The sequence below is a fragment of the Platichthys flesus genome, chromosome 18 (assembly GCF_949316205.1).
Source record: "Platichthys flesus chromosome 18, fPlaFle2.1, whole genome shotgun sequence".
Taxonomy (NCBI): Eukaryota; Metazoa; Chordata; class Actinopteri; order Pleuronectiformes; family Pleuronectidae; genus Platichthys; species Platichthys flesus.
This window is the reverse complement of record NC_084962.1, coordinates 7,863,097-7,878,791: the sequence shown is the minus strand read 5'-3', so window position 1 is coordinate 7,878,791 and position 15,695 is coordinate 7,863,097. Positions and strand designations below refer to the sequence as shown.

Below are 15,695 nucleotides of genomic sequence, written 5' to 3'. Positions count from 1 at the left end.
GAATAAATGTTGTAGAGGTTGGTTGGTAGCCAAAAAAGGCCTGTGTTGTGTTTCTTTGCTGAGGAGGTGTAAGCAAAATAAAATAAGAAAGGATAAAACACAAGTTATACAAATTTTATATTTACAAGGCTAACGACAAAATACATTTTCTCTGTATTTTTTTTTTTGTCTTCCATGACAAGACTTGACTGCACAGCCATGGAATGTGTTGAGTAGCGCCCCCTCTAGTCCTCAGCTGAGTTACTGTGATAACGTAAATAAAGGAGGAAATCTCATGAGCATGTTGTATGTGCCTAACACCTCAGAGAGGGTTGGTCAATTAAATAATAACCTATTCCAAGTGCTAATCGAGAATCAGAAACTCTGCATTTGTATACACCTTATTTTATAATGAATATGATGGATATGGGTATATCTGCAATTCTCCAGTAAATTACAAAACCATTTACATCATACAATAGCCTATCTCAGTTCTCAGAATATTTTCATCAACTCTAAAACATACAGCACTCAAAGCTGTTTGCGAGGAGCCATCACAGCACAGCAGGTGTCCTGCTTCAATAACAGCACTGCTTAAAAAAAGAAAAAACATGGCTCAGTGCTCAGACTAGTTTCATTTCAAAGCCGTGACATGTTAACATCACATCTCAACAGGCAGCCTTTTTCATATCACTTTTGTTTTTACATACAAAAATAAATTTGACATACATTTCTGCTTATCTGAGTTTTTGCATATTTGTGTGGTCTGTTCGCTCTGCGTATTTGGATCAAGCCAATGATATTTAAACAATGTCTGTACAAGTCCATGTACTGAAGTGGGTGTGTTAAGAGACACCAACTACGTCGAGGCCTCTGGGTATGTGCTGGGGTTTCCGCCTGGGGCTGGACTGGATGGGCAAGAGGTCTCTGGACTCGAGGGAGTCCGCAGGTTCGTTTTTCGCTTCCCATTCCGCACAGTGAGCTCCTCTTTGGGCTTGAACGTCAGGGGCACAAAGCCGTCTGCGTCTGCCACAAGTACAATCCACAGTGGGCCTGGAGAAAGAACAGAACAGAGACTATTATCTCGGAATCACAGATTGGGCTGCCCAGCGTACAGAGGCTTGAGTCTTCCTGCATTAGCTGCAAGTTCGCTGTGCGTCTTCCCCCATGCTCTCTCCCTATGTGACACTTACTATATTGTCATCAAAGGCAAAATGTCCACAAAAAAATAGACCAAAAGGCATAAATTAAGATGGATGACAATTCTCCACTTCTTCCCACGAACCACAAAGCCAGTATATCTGTTACAAACTGCTGATTACAGAATCTGCGCAGGAGCATTTGCAGGAGCGACGGTATTAAAGTCCCAATCCAATACAATCTATAGAAAACTTGAATATACAACAGTGCGATAGGATCCACCAAAAAGTCTGAAACCAATAAAGAAAAATGACTTCATGTCCCATCTACCAACAGGGAGGAGGTGCGGTTTATGACCTACGTGATCTGGAAATCCAGATGATTTAGCTTCACTTTTGGGTGTCCATCTTTATCTAGAGTCTGTGGTTGGAACTAAAGGAGGCAATACAAATCTATTGAAAGACAACATTGTGTTGCATTATGGGGATTTATTGGATGTAGAGGATATCTCAAAAAACCACACTCACACACACATCAGTGTGATTAAAATACCTAAAATGACAACATATCTCTGAGAACATTTTCTAACATGTTCTTTGACTGGTAATCTGGCCAAATTCCCAACCACTACCTTGAAGCTATACTACAGCCAGCCACCAGGGGATGATCAAGACGCTTTACTTTCATTCTTGGGGACATGACATGTCATCCAGCTTTAGATAACAAAATCTTGAATAAATTGCTGCTGTGTCTCAGTTGGAGACAGTCAGTCTTTGCTACACAGGACAAAAGACCTACACATTAAAAGGTAGTAAGCTGCTTTCGTTTAAAACCTTATAATCTGACCTAGGCTTTTAATCACTTCCAATTATAGCTTATGTTAACAGAAGAGGTACAATGACAGTAAAAAAGGAATTCAGTCAGCAATGTGACATTTAAAGACCAATTAATAAGTAGAGAGTTTGATTTATATAATCTCCTCTGTGGTGACTTCCAGGTGCCTGTCACACGAGCTTGCTCACGGGGGGAAACCTTCCTCAGAGACCTACCGGGAGTTTCCTCTAAGTGGATTTGATTTATAAACCCTCTGTCATAGCATGGTTAATCCTACAGGATTTTAAGGAGGCAGCTTCGTTACTGCTTCATAACAACAAAGCAGATCTAAAAAACAGCAATGCCATCCTGAAAGTGATGTCAATTTGGAAAAATGGCGGCGTAAAAGTGAGGCTGTACGTACCATACATCATCTCCACTATGGTCAGGTTGAAGAGGTCTTTGAGTGTGCGCAGGCAAAGCCTCCCATCACACAGCAGCACTGGCCTCCGCTCATCGATGAACACATTTTCTGATAACTGCTTCTGCATGTGCACAGATATAGGAACGGTAGAGAGAATCTGTCAAATAAAGCAATCCGCGTGCAACAATGTCTAATCTACAACAGGCGGTTTCACAGGTAAAGGTTTAGCAAGTGGAGCTGTACCTGACATGTGACATTGGCGTAGGGGGGTTCAGAGGCATTGGGGTACACGGTCAGGGCCTTCTTTCCATTCTGGGTGTAATCTCTGATTTCTGTCAGGCACTGCTGAACGTCTGCAAAGCGAGTAAAAAGCCTCTCCATGTTGTTGCCGAGCTGCTCCATCGCACGCTCCTTGGCGGGGGCCGGCGTCTTCTCGAGCATGGGCAGCGTCTGCTCGGCATGGAGCTTGTCCGACGGCTCGAAGCGCGGAGAGCTGGCCCGGCTTGAGTCCCTGCTGGCCTGGCCGGCCACCGCCAGGTTGGTCATGCGGTTGATGTGGTCCATGTCGAAGTTCTCCACGGTGACGGAGGAGGCACTGGAGATGGCTCTGTCCGATGCCTGGTCAGAGGAGTCCACGGAGCTGGTGACGGGGCTGGGCTCGCTGCTCCGAACCTCCTCCACCAGCTTCCGCCTGTTCCTCGGCGATCGAAATACTCCCCCTCCCGGTAGCACCAAGTCCTTTATCCCTGGGCGCTCCCTGTCGTCCTTAGAGTTCTCAGAGTGCCTCCTAATCCCAGCGCGTAAATTAGCAGGAGGCTCATGGCTGTGGGTGGAGGGGGGTGGTGTAATTGGAGTCTCTTCATTGATCAACTCTTTGGCTACGAGACGGAGAATGTATTTATCGGTGTTAGATGACGGGAGGAATGCAGGGTCGTTGGACTTCTGCCTGCCCACCATCAACAGCAGCATCTTGTCACTGAGGAAGCAGACTCCTTTAGGCCTCTCATTCGTCTGCAGCGAGATCTGCTGAATGTTCGGCATCGCAGAGGCTGTGATGCAGTACACAAGCACCATGTTGCAGGTGTTGGAGGCCACCGCAACTGTGGAGCCGCGCGGGTCGAAAGCAAAGATGTCTGGGACCAGAATCCCAGGGATGCTGACCTTGCGGGTGGTAGTGACTTTGCGCTCATATGTGACCAGGATGAGGTGCGAGGAGTCCTGTCCGGAGCCGGTCAACGTGTCTCTGCGTCGCAGGTGGATGAGCGGGCTGGGGTCAGAGCGGCGGTGCCTTGACAGGAGGTGGGTGAGGTCCAAAGGGCCTGAGCTGGGGATGTAGGACCGCTCAGAGTCAAAGGATCTGCGTCTCACGTCCAGGAGGCTGTCGTCATCCGGCCTCACAGCATGTGGGCTCTGCGGGGACCCTGGCTCTGGCGGCATATCGAAAGCCATGCCTGCATTTAATCCACAGATTTTGTCCAGAGGTAGCTCTGTGGCCACAGCGACTTGTGCCTCAGCCGTGGACTCGATGGCACAAATGTAGCCTCCAACATCGAAGATTGGGCAGAAAGAGCAGGCCACCAGACTCTTCTGGATGTCGTTCCAGATGTAGGAGTGCAGAGCACTGCCGATTGACACCACCAGGCGTGTGCCATCCTTAGTCCAGCATGCACAGTGGATGAGTCCGCTCCCTTTTATGTCAGCTTTGATTCTCCTGTTGTCCACCCTGACAGAAAATAGCACAGACGCGTCCCTCTTGGTCAGCACGGCCAGAATGTCCACTTTAGGATGCCACACACAGCCCTGTGAGAGCAAGGGGAAAGGCTCGCTCATCTCGCAGGTTTGAGTGCACAGCAGCTTGTTCTGCTCCAGGGCGCTGAGCTGGAGCTGCCACACAGTGACATGCTTCTTGTGCTGAACAGCCAGCAGGGCTGGGGAGTCGGAGCAGCACAGCGGGCCCCAGAAGAGCCCGAAGACGTGCTCAAACTGTCCTATGACGTTGGTGTCCCCGAACTTCACCTCGCCGTTGACGAAGAAGAGAGAGGTCAGGCAGACCTGCTTGCCGTCCGTCCATGCTATCCCATGCACGGGGTGAATGGCTTGGTGCAGGGTGTTGAGACCCGTCCTAAGCAGCTTTGCCTTACCAAGATCCATCCCGGCAGGTATGAAGACACGTGCTACAAAGAGAAAAAACAGAACTCAGATGGTAACAATGATGAGAGAGCGGTATCTGATCTGAATGGGTGCTGCACCAGAGTAGCTATTGCTACCTATGCAGATTAAGAATAGCCGAGCCCTCTCTCGTGTCTCCTTCCAAGTACATGCCTTAATCCCCTCTGCCTGAGCTGAGGCCGCTGTGACGAACACTTATAGCTGCTTAGGCCCGAATGACCTTAACAGCACACACGGGTCCTGTTGGGACCGCTGGGGCATTAACAACATATGAGTGGAGCGGGGGTGTCTCATCACAGCACTCGTCTGGTCATCTGGTTGGATCATCGCTTTGGAGAGATCTGATCTTCCTTTAATCAAAAAGGGATTTCCGACATCCAATGTGAAATGCCAATGAGATCAAGAAATTGATTTAGGATTAATATGTGCAATAATTGGAGTATTGTGTATATATATATATATATATATATATATTTAACTATTTCACCTGATGGATATTCTCTTCATATTCTTTATCACATTGCTGAGCTGACCTTCTTGCACAGTACCTTCCCATTGCACTGTGTGACCCTGTTAACTAACACATGACAACTAAACTTAAACCTCTAATGTACATGGAGTTAAACGAGGTGAACCTCCAGCCTCCATGACGAGCTGGGGTGTTTCAATTCATTCGCACAGGAGGAAAAACACTAGTTTAAACAGTCTGAAGTTTATACTCATTTACTTATTCGTGTGTAGTAGCCAGCTAGCTACAAACGAGCGGAGAATTCAACACAGTTGTGTATTTTGTGTTATTAACGTACCTTATAAAACAAGACGCATCTCATGTGGACTCCGTGTGGATCCTTTAAAGCGAGTTTTACTTGCAATAATCCACGTTTTACCCAAATCAGTCCACAACGTTTCTTCCATGCGACCCGGAAGCAAAACTAACCAAGCAGCGCATTTGCATTTTGGGATATGTAGTTTAAATACGCTATTACAAGGTTACCCGCATAGGTTCCTTGTGTGGCAAATCCAAACGCGCTGAAAATGTGTTTTTTAAGAGGACTGAAAATGTTGAAATGTTAGCTGTCTTAAGTTATATCGCCGACGAGTGACTTTTAATTGAATAAGCACCAAGCTAACAGTTGGAGGACTACATCCGCTGTGTGGCGCCAGATCTTGAGCAGGCGGGACGGAGACGACGTGCGCGCCGCAGTAGAAGATCTCGCCGCCGCCTCTCCCTCCGCACCGGGAAACATCTTGGCTGTGTCTCGGTCGGCTGCAGCTCCGGGTCGGCGGTGGTCGCTGAGTGCATGATTCCCACCGGTACAGCCCGACGTGTCGCCGCTGAGCTATTGTTTTAGGTTGTAGGTGTTAGAGCCGATCCTCGAGGAAAGCACAACCATGGGAGTGGAGGTCGAGACGATATCCCCCGGTGATGGTGAGTTGTTTTCATCCGCTCGTGTGCACTTCAATGCGGGGGTGGCGTCGGCGGTGGTGTCCGGGGCTCGGTACTTCCCCGGGAATGTCGCTCAGATTTTGTAAGATTTAAAGAACAATTGATTAAAAATAACACACTCAGTTGTGTATGAGATAAGTTAGTTTACTCAAGAGGTGACTGTAAAATAGTAGTATAATTCGGGATATAAATAGAAGTCTGTGAAGGACACATTTCTACAGTGTGTATCAGCATCTCTGACGCCGGGACACTGTCTTTCTAAAAAAACTCCATATTAACTGACTCTTTAATGAATGAGATCTTAAAGCTAATTCTGTAAGTTTTTCTCTTTAAATTGAGTGAGTGAGTGTAACTGTTTGACGGGGGACGTACCAGCTCCAGTGGACCTGTGGGTTTATTTATCTCTTCTATAAATGCATTGATTGCCAATAAGAGGCACGTGATGGTCCCTGAGGGGAAATCAACCTCCAGGCTAAGTTTCAACAGACTCCTATCTGACATCAGAATGTCTGCAGGCAGGAGTAAAGGTATGGCATTCCTGCAGGGAACACATCAGCGGTCTTACCCCCTGTCATTGTTCTGTTGAAGATTAAGGCGACAGCCTCCGAGGTGAACCAACACACTGTGACACTTGTTCTCTCTCTCTCTCTCTCTCTCTCTCTCTCTCTCTTTACAGGACGGACCTTTCCAAAGAAGGGCCAGACATGTGTTGTTCATTACATAGGTAACTGACTCTTTGCTTTCTGCCGCCCGTGAAACCACATGTTTTCCTGAAATTTGTCCGCATGTCTGTATGTTTATTTTTATTTTTTAATGTCTGGAGCACAACACGGCTCACTCTCACAGAGTGTACACAAACACAGCCTGTCAGACATGTATACACCTGTGTGACACTCACACCGTCAAAAGCATGGTGTTACCACAGCCACACCCAGATAACATTAATTACAGCATATTTGGGCGTCTCGTTGTGTCTTTTGCGCCATGCGTTTGTGTAATAATGTTCACACACACACACACACATGCCTTAATTTTCCTCTCTCCCTCTTGTCAGATTGGCCTATTTTGAGACGTGGCAGTGAGTCGCTGAGACGTTAGGGGAAATAAATTGGGGTTGTTCTATGCCCCTGGGTTGGCAGACCAGACAACTAGGTCAGACAGAAAGTAAACAAAACCCAGTTCATGTGTCATCAGTCTGTCTGCGTATCACAAGGGTTATTACATGGCTGTTAAAGTTATTGCATGCCTCTTGGCATTGTCTGAGTATTGTTTTATTGTGTGCGAGCATGCAGCTTTAACTTGGACCTGATGGAGTTTCTTGGAACGGGTCCACATGAGTGACTTAATCTGTGGCTATGTTGATTTCTAGGCTTCACTGACTTGTTAGTAGTACATACGAATTGCAGCTCTGTTTGACTAGCGCGTATCTGGTTCTATTTAGACTGGTACATAATAAATGTTGTGTTGTTAAACTGGTTTTTAGGGACAGTGGAAAAAATAATCAGATTTTCGACTTCTGGCCTGATCTTAGCAGAGATCAGCTACTGCAGTAAGAAATTATGCTATAATTGGAAATGATACATATCGCGTAATTGAAGCTGCTCTGTTGATTTCCTCACTGGGCTCGTGTTGTAGACTCAGGCTTTGTCTTTGGACAGATTGTCCTGTATCTAGCAGTATTTTGAGGAGTGAATTAGTAAAAGTAGATGATTCGTAGTCTTCACCAGCACCTCACCCCGCTGCACTTGTTCCAGGTTCTCTGCTGTAATGATCACATCATCTGCAGTGTTTTTCTTCAGACCCCTGAATCTCTGCAGTCTCCCAACAACACATCTAATAGCTTCAGAATTGGCCACAGCCTGTTAATGACCCTAGTCAGCATTGAAAGGGAACTCTACTGTTCAAACAATCGATTTATTCTCTCATTCATTCAAATTCCCCCATTTCTCTTTTTCCCTTTTTTTTTTGACCGACAGGATTTACTCATAAGCTCCTGGTATTTTAGCAGTTGTGGCATGCGGAATACAGAGTTAAGCCAAAGCAAGGACCTTTTCCAGCCGAACACAGAAAGGGAAACAAATATGTTATTGCATCAGTAGGGGAAATGAGTTTGCGGTTGAGAGACAGAATAAAAATGTCGAGGCATTTGAGAGTATTGCTCTACACCACGTGAAACTCTGACCTCGGATATAAGGTGAGGATTTGCTTAACAATAAGTAATACCACTCTCTGTTAAGCGTGTGAGTACATGTTAACAGGTCACACTATTTACAATATGTCAGAATAGTGTTACTCTATGAAACACTATAGCTCTTTGATAACTGGACGTGGAGTGTGTTAGGAGAATATGAACTTTTCCTACCTTAAATGCTTTTCTGTCGTAATGATGCACAAGAAAAAAATGAATATGAAATACACATTGAATAATCGTTTTATTTTGGTTATTTTCCTTGAACGGAGCTAATAGACACCCAGGAATTTGTATCAGAGGTAAACTACTGAGGATTACTACCTTGTCAGGTCAGTGCACTGTAGTACACACAGAGACTAACCCACATTTGTTTTATTTAGAAGCGCAAAGACAAGATTAGTTCAAGATCTAATAAAGGCATAGTGCTGGTAATGGAGGTTGGCTGTTGATTTAGCATATAAGCCTATTCAAGTCATTCATCAGTCTGCACACACTTCACCCTCCACTGCTTTTGCAGCATTTAATGTGAGAGAGCCTCACTATCACAGAAACCCTCTTACACACACCTCCTAACTGCTGGGTCCTTTTTGATCCAAAATTTCACCTTTGGGATGTTAAACATGCAGACACGCACATACTAGAGCACACAGACACACTGATATGTGTGTGAGCCGCCTCTGACTCTGATGAGAGTAAAGGTGAAGACGGACGAGATGATAGCTCTCCAAAAGTGAAGCCAAAGTTTTCGATCGGTAACTGGTTGCAGAATAAAACATCTAACACCGAAGCATCATTGCAGATCGGAGCCTATAAAAATGTATTTTACCCGGTAGTGAAAAAAGCTGATTACATCAATATCCATTGCCTCCTCCAAGTTATAGAATGGGACATTGACCGAACCAATATCAAAATACCCGTTAATTTTAGGTAGTTCTCATCACACTGCATGTCCAAGTGCTTAATTTTATTAGGTTTAGTTTTAGGTTTGGTTTTATTAGTTATTTAGTTATAACCATGGTGTGAAACATCTATCTATTTTACTCTTGGATTATTTTTCGCCAGATGATTTTGCCAGTCATTATATATTACTGGCCAAAAAGGTAGAAAAGCTCACAGTGAACAGCTTGATTTGGGGGCAGATGACAGATTTGAAGAAGAGTCAGGGGTTGAAGAGCTTGTTTACCAGGCTGGGTCGGAAATCCTGCAACCACAAGCTAATTTCTATGTGTTCGGCTGTGACTGAAGAAAAAAAAAATGAAAGCAGACTTGATATCAGTGTGTGATATGTGTTTTCCTGATTGATAAAGTCTGATACTAGGCTGTGCTGGTAAACAGTCCAGTCTGCAGCTTTAGGAGCAACAGGGCGTTACTTGATATGATGTCATGCCTAAATGTGGACGTCATTCCTTACCATGTTTGAGCTCCAGACATTACTGCGAAACGTGCTGAGGACGAGCCCTGATGGCTCCTGGGAGTGTGACGCACAGAAATAGACAGACTGAAACACCAGGTTGTATGTCAGGAGATGCCACACTTCAAATGCTTGGGAGAGTGTTGCTCCTGAATGCCTTGGGAAGCAGACCCGAGATAGTGAATTTAAAAATAAAGTTGTTGACATGCAGCTTCTAAATGAGGACAAAAAATATCCTGAATCAGCTTAAGCTCTCTGTGAATTATGGCATCCCGTTGTCCTGTTTTTTTCAGAATGGATATAGATTTAATAGGGGCCTAATTTTATTCGACTCATTCAAGGAGGGAACACCTTGTAGTGAGTTGTCTGTGCACAGGTTATTGTAGGCAGGATATCTTCCTGCAGAAAATATTAGGAAGGAATATGAGGCAAACTGTGACAGTGAGTCTTGAGCACATGAATAATAATTGAGCAAGCCCTGCTGGTCCACTGAAGAACCAGACACCTCATACCCGGCTCAGAATTAACTTGCCGGAGGAACATTTTCCTGCATGCACCAGATACAATTTAGCTATTTATTGTCTTTGCTGTAAATACAATACACATGCCAGAATTTATTCTTCCCCATTGGGACGTGTATGCTCGCAGCCGTGAAACGCTGTTGCAAGACTACAACTTTGTCCCAGACAGATAGCATTACACGCATCTCATTTCATCCACACTAAGGCCAAGCGGTGGGGGGTGGGGGTTGTTGTGCTGGCAGGCGTCCTAGACAGGGGGTGAGACAGGATACAGTATGCTGGGTAAAAATAACCCCACCCCTGCGCACTACCGCTTTTGCTGCAAAATGTGGCCTGAGCACTACTGAGAGAAAGCCTCTTATGAGGAGGGAGAGAGTCTGGGCCTCAGGAAGGGAAGGGTCCTGCTTTGCGATAACGCAGCAGTGATACAAGTGGGGTTTTTACAAGCGGTTTTTCAATATCTTTTCTTTCCTGTAAGATAAAGACTGACAGCCAGAACTGAAACATTTAGCTTAAGTTAAGGCAGAAAAACACTGTATATATATATATATATATATATGTGTGTCTTTAGAATATACTTGGCCTGCTATTGTAATTTTTTTTTGACCAGTTGCCAATGTGTACCACTGCCCCTGTTGGTGTCTAACCCTCTCCTCGTCTATGGTGGTCCCCTTTGGACCACTGGGAGTTGATACTGCTCTGGTCTATGTAACAGTCTGAAGTCTTTACTAAAAGCATGTAAATTGCCATTAGTGTACAATCTCTCCTACGTCAGCAGCCTCTCAGCGTCAACCCAACCCAGCCAGTGGGGCCCATTAGTGCAATGCCAAGCATACGATTCCTCACTGATTCCCACTTGTGATTATTGCCATCAGAATGTCTTTGCAGCTTGCAGGCACTGCAGCCAGAGAGGGAACCTGCTTTTCTGCAGTTGATGCTGGAGTTTTTTTTTTAGTCTGACTCAAATCCGGCTCAAATGCTCTGTGGCAGGTGGCCTTTGCCTTGACGCTGTGTAATTGATCACTCTGTGGTCAATGCAGGCCCAGCCCACTGATATCTGGCCCACTGCGATTCTTGGAAATGATGGACCTACTAAGTTTAGAGGAGGGGTGAAAGTGGAGAAGGAGTACAGTATACCCACATTCATGTGACTAGATAAGCCAGACACTATGACTAAACTTCAGTTAACACGCAACTTTAAATGCCAAGTATTCACACTTGTTAAATTACTGCAGAGAACATTAAATCAACAGGGGATAACAGGGCGACCTCCAAACTGACAGTAGTTGTGGAATTTTTGGCTGAACTAGGGTTTAAAAAACTGATCATTCACCTTTATAGGTTTGGAGACATGCATGCTTCAAGCCCAGTGTTTAGAATTTTAGTAATGCAGGACATTCATATTTCCCCCGGAAAGTAAGGTATAATGCAGACATTTTTTAATAACTTATATAGTGGCTATGTTAATCGTTTTTGGTTGTTCTGTGTGTGTAAGATGAGTTACTGAAGTAACATAGTAATATAGCAATCTTTCTTCCTGCGGCTTTATATTTTTCATGTGGTTTTATACAAAGGTACAACACTCACTGAAAGATCATCATCACAATGAGAATAGAACAGACAGGTTAAAATAACATTAAATTATAAAATTTAAACTGAAATTAATCTTGTAAAGCAATTGCTCCCTTGCTGTGAGAACATAATGAATCATAAGGTATCATGAATTGATTTATTATTGATTGGTTTATTTGGCAGTTCTCGATATGTTTTATTTCTTCTGAATATCTAGATGTAAAATGATATGATCTAAGATGTCGTCAATATTAACTTTGTTTGAGTGGAATCAATTCATCGGTGGAGCTTTTTAGAGGACGGAACCTTTGTTATTCATTATACATGTCCCTCCTTCATGAGCACTGTATCTCGCTTGACCACTGCAGAAAAAGCCTCAGAATAACTTCTGTTACATCAAACTTGCTGAATATATGCAGTGTTTTAAAAGGAAGTAAACCTGTTTAAAAAGGTGATTGACTCCTTTTCTATTGCTAGTGGAGGTTTTTGCATCTCTTCGCTGTCTTGCTAAATAAGCTTGTTCACCCGTGTGCCTAGTCTCCATCACTGCCAATCAGAGCCGGAGCCGATTTAAAAAACTGTGTTTTCTGCTGAGTCACTTAACCCGGAAGTGAATGCTGACATAATCCATTCCAACTGCAGGAAAGAGGCGAGTGTTAGCTGTTTTTTTGACCTGTAGAAAAGGGCTACTTAGGGAGTAGTAGTCATTGTGTCTTGGCTGTTGAGAGAACGTTCTCAGGGCATCGCCTCAGATGGCCATGGGGATTCCCTCAAGGGAAAGTGGCAGAGGGGGAAGTTGAGGAGGGCATGTTAAAACCACTAATGAAGTGGGGCCAGTGTTTCCGTGCCTTTAGTAGCGTTTAATGGCCCCAGTGTTGTTATCACGCATGAGTGGCTGGTCAGCGTTCTGAAGGAGCACAATCCTGCACTGCTCTGCCTTTTGTTACCCTTTTTTCCCGGTGGTCTAGATACAGCAAGCAGTGGCCTAGTTAACTTTAAAAATAATCCATTGAACCAGGCCATTGCCTCCTGATTCACATTCCCTTTGTACATTTGGGTATTTGAAACCGATCCAAGATCCTGATAAGAAACCCCGGCCAAAGAAATTCCTCGGGCTGGAGCCAGCGCCACAATTGTATTCGTTTAATCTTAAAATGTGTTGTTCCAAAACATTATTAACTAAATGAACTGGACTGCATGTGAACAATTGGTAACATCACAGAAGAGCAGGTGATGTGCAGAAAAACAACCATTGAAATTCATGTAATGTTAGTTTTTATTTTGCAGCACATAACCCCAAAATGTGCAGTTAATTTTGTGAATGTATCTCCACTCTGTGAATTTAGTTTTCATCCCTTCTCTCTTTCAGGTATGCTGCAGAACGGAAAGAAGTTTGACTCCTCCCGAGACCGGAACAAACCCTTTAAGTTCAAGATTGGACGCCTGGAGGTCATCAAGGGCTGGGAGGAAGGAGTAGCACAGGTGAGAGGAGAACGTTGAGGAGCTTTGCAGATGATTCTTAAGTAGTTTTCTATGGGGCAGTGTTGAAGTCCCATACTTTTAGCACATTGCTGTGGGGGGGGGGGGGGGGGGTGCACATTTTTCACAGCTGCTCTCAGACAAGGCTACATCCTTCGCTGATTCGTCAGGCTCCTGTCACATGACCCCCTTCCGGAACAAAACACCTGGCATTAGCCTCGGGTACCAGTGTAGAACACAACATTGCTCATTATTAACTAGCTTTGCCAATGCACCCTGTTGTCTTTGCTCACAGCTGTTATTCAGTTAAATTCTTTGTTTTTCAAAGATGCAACTGTTTACATGTGTAAGAGACAAGCTGTCATTCCAGTAATCTGTGTACACCAGCACGCGCGTGCCTTCCCTTTTACACTGGGACATGCATGCCCAGTGTACGCAAGTTGCAAGTGATATGTGTTTACAAGCGTGTTAGTGTGGACAGGGATTCAAACTGATACAAAGCCAAAACGATTGTGTGGACAGAAGTTGCTTTAGTTTGAATAAGTTTCCTCAAAAGTATGAAATTATGTATCTAAAATTCCCTGCCATATTATTGCTTTTGTCAGCTAAAATGTATAGTAAACAAAAACGTGTTGTGATTGGTCTAAAGCTTGGAAGTCCCCGGTTTGGTTTGTTACGGCCCTGCAACCTCACAGACTTGATTTCAGTTATTAATCAGACTGACTTGGCGACAGCTCAGCCTGAAGACAAACGGAGCCACACAGTTTATTCAGTGAGGTTAGAAAAAACTACTTAAGTAGGATCCTGGGCTGTTGTTGTTTTACAGAGTATATTTTGCCATCGTGTAAACAAATAGTTTACATTACATCATTCATCTGCTCAGTTTTAGGATCCTGATTCACGCTCACTCACTGTCACTGTGATGAAGACCTGTATGTATGTGTAGGGTTTTTAAAAGATTCATGAGAATAAAGCGAATAATCAGTTATGTTTTCATTGTTTCCGCCTTTCCTCCAGATGAGCCTGGGGCAGAGGGCTAAAATCACTTGCACACCAGATATGGCTTACGGAACGACAGGCCACCCCGGCGTCATCCCACCCAACGCCACGCTCATATTCGATGTGGAGCTGCTCAAGCTGGAGTGAAATACGAAGGCTGAAGGTCGACAAGTTTGCATTCGCCACGACCCGTCTCCACAGGGTGCTGCCTCCCACCGCCATCCAGCCGCTCCTCTTATTGTTTCTACAATTTCTACTGTTACAATATTTAAAGGTTTACTGCTGCTTTGTTTCCATCCTGTCACAATAAATAATGATGCAAGAAAATGAACACAAACCACATTTTGGTTTGTCGTTTTTCGACATGCTATTTTTTCATTAAATGCCATCGAAGTTGTAAATTTTGTTCAACCGAGAGAAAATCTGTCACCTGATGAAAAGCCTAAGTTCTACGTTGCAATCGAAATATACTGCCTTACATTTTCAAGGACAGGGGGAGGGGGGAGATGGGGGATACATGTGTTCGATACTTTTGCTCTATTTTAACTGGGCATTATATACCAGTCTCTGCATTGCCACTTTGTTTGAGGTTTGTCCCGTGAAATGTTCCGAGCAATGTTGCTTTTTTAAATATATTTTATATCCCTCATAAGCAATTACCGCAAGTGTACCCTGTCCGATCTTACCCAATCCAACACTGTACAGAACCCTGCAAGAGGCGTTGCTTCTGCTGTGACAGTTTATCGACCAACTCTTCAATAAAAATGGCATGTACCTTGTTGAGAAGTCGGCTTCTTGTGTGTTATAACCTCCACCAAGCAGGTTGTGATTTCACCCCTGTCCAAGAAAAGTTGGGTTTGGCTGTGTGAGTATCTGTGTGTGTGTGTGTGTGTTGTTACCTGAAATACTGGGAATCCTTGCAGAGCCCCTGGGTGCATCCACATGATAAGATGAGGAGGGACAGGAGGGAGTTACAACACACAATTTCAACAAAAGACAAAAACAAACCGATGTAAGGCGGAGGAGGAATCTGAGAACGATGGACGAGGATTGGCGGTAGCTCTCTCTGTGTTGAGCTGCTCACCTGTGGAGCTGCTGACTGTTAATCGATCAACTCTGGAATAAAAATGACATGTAGCCTGCAGATAAATCCTCAGCCAGGGAGGTTATGTTTTTTGTCCCGGCCGGCTGGTTGGTTAGTTGTTAGTAGAATTAGGTTAAAACTACTAAATCGATTGATGAAAGGATGGGACATGGGCCAAGACAGACAATTTGGTGGGGCAGATCTGGGATCTTCTTTTTGTAATTTTCATCAGTAACGTGAGGAATAATTCATGGATATTGATCTTTTAAAGGATCTGCCACATTTAGGGGACTGATATCAATGAGTGTGTGCAGTTTGGTGCAGCTTTATGGACTTTTAAGGGACTGTTGCTGAAAGTTTTTGCTAAACTGTGCCATTCTGACTTATAATAGAGAGAATGCCTTACGAGAGTCGGTGCTGGACTGGAGATTCTACAGAAACAACGCCTCCTGGTGGTGAAGGTCAT

At 44.4% G+C, this 15,695-nt stretch overlaps 2 protein-coding genes across 3 annotated transcripts; one reads left to right on the top strand and one right to left on the bottom strand.

Moving 5' to 3' along the window:
• Positions 1 to 93: 93 nt before the first annotated feature.
• On the bottom strand, positions 94 to 5,606 carry wdcp (WD repeat and coiled coil containing). Its single transcript, XM_062411186.1, has 4 exons — positions 5,332 to 5,606; positions 2,600 to 4,530; positions 2,357 to 2,477; positions 94 to 1,032 (listed from the first exon to the last, which is right to left on the bottom strand). The coding sequence occupies exons 2-4, from the start codon at positions 4,505 to 4,507 to the stop codon at positions 839 to 841; spliced, it is 2,223 nt and encodes a 740-aa protein (XP_062267170.1). The 5' UTR covers positions 4,508 to 4,530; positions 5,332 to 5,606; the 3' UTR covers positions 94 to 838.
• A 153-nt stretch (positions 5,607 to 5,759) lies between these two features.
• On the top strand, positions 5,760 to 14,931 carry fkbp1b (FKBP prolyl isomerase 1B). 2 transcript variants are annotated; one of them, XM_062411190.1, is made up of 4 exons: positions 5,760 to 5,954; positions 6,649 to 6,696; positions 13,037 to 13,149; positions 14,164 to 14,931. In XM_062411190.1, exons 1-4 carry the CDS (start codon positions 5,918 to 5,920, stop codon positions 14,290 to 14,292), a joined length of 327 nt encoding a protein of 108 aa, XP_062267174.1. In that variant the 5' UTR covers positions 5,760 to 5,917; the 3' UTR covers positions 14,293 to 14,931. The 2 variants fall into 2 exon arrangements, with proteins under 2 accessions (XP_062267174.1, XP_062267173.1); XM_062411189.1 differs by lacking the exon at positions 5,760 to 5,954 and adding an exon at positions 6,436 to 6,499.
• The last annotated feature ends 764 nt before the right edge of the window (positions 14,932 to 15,695 follow it).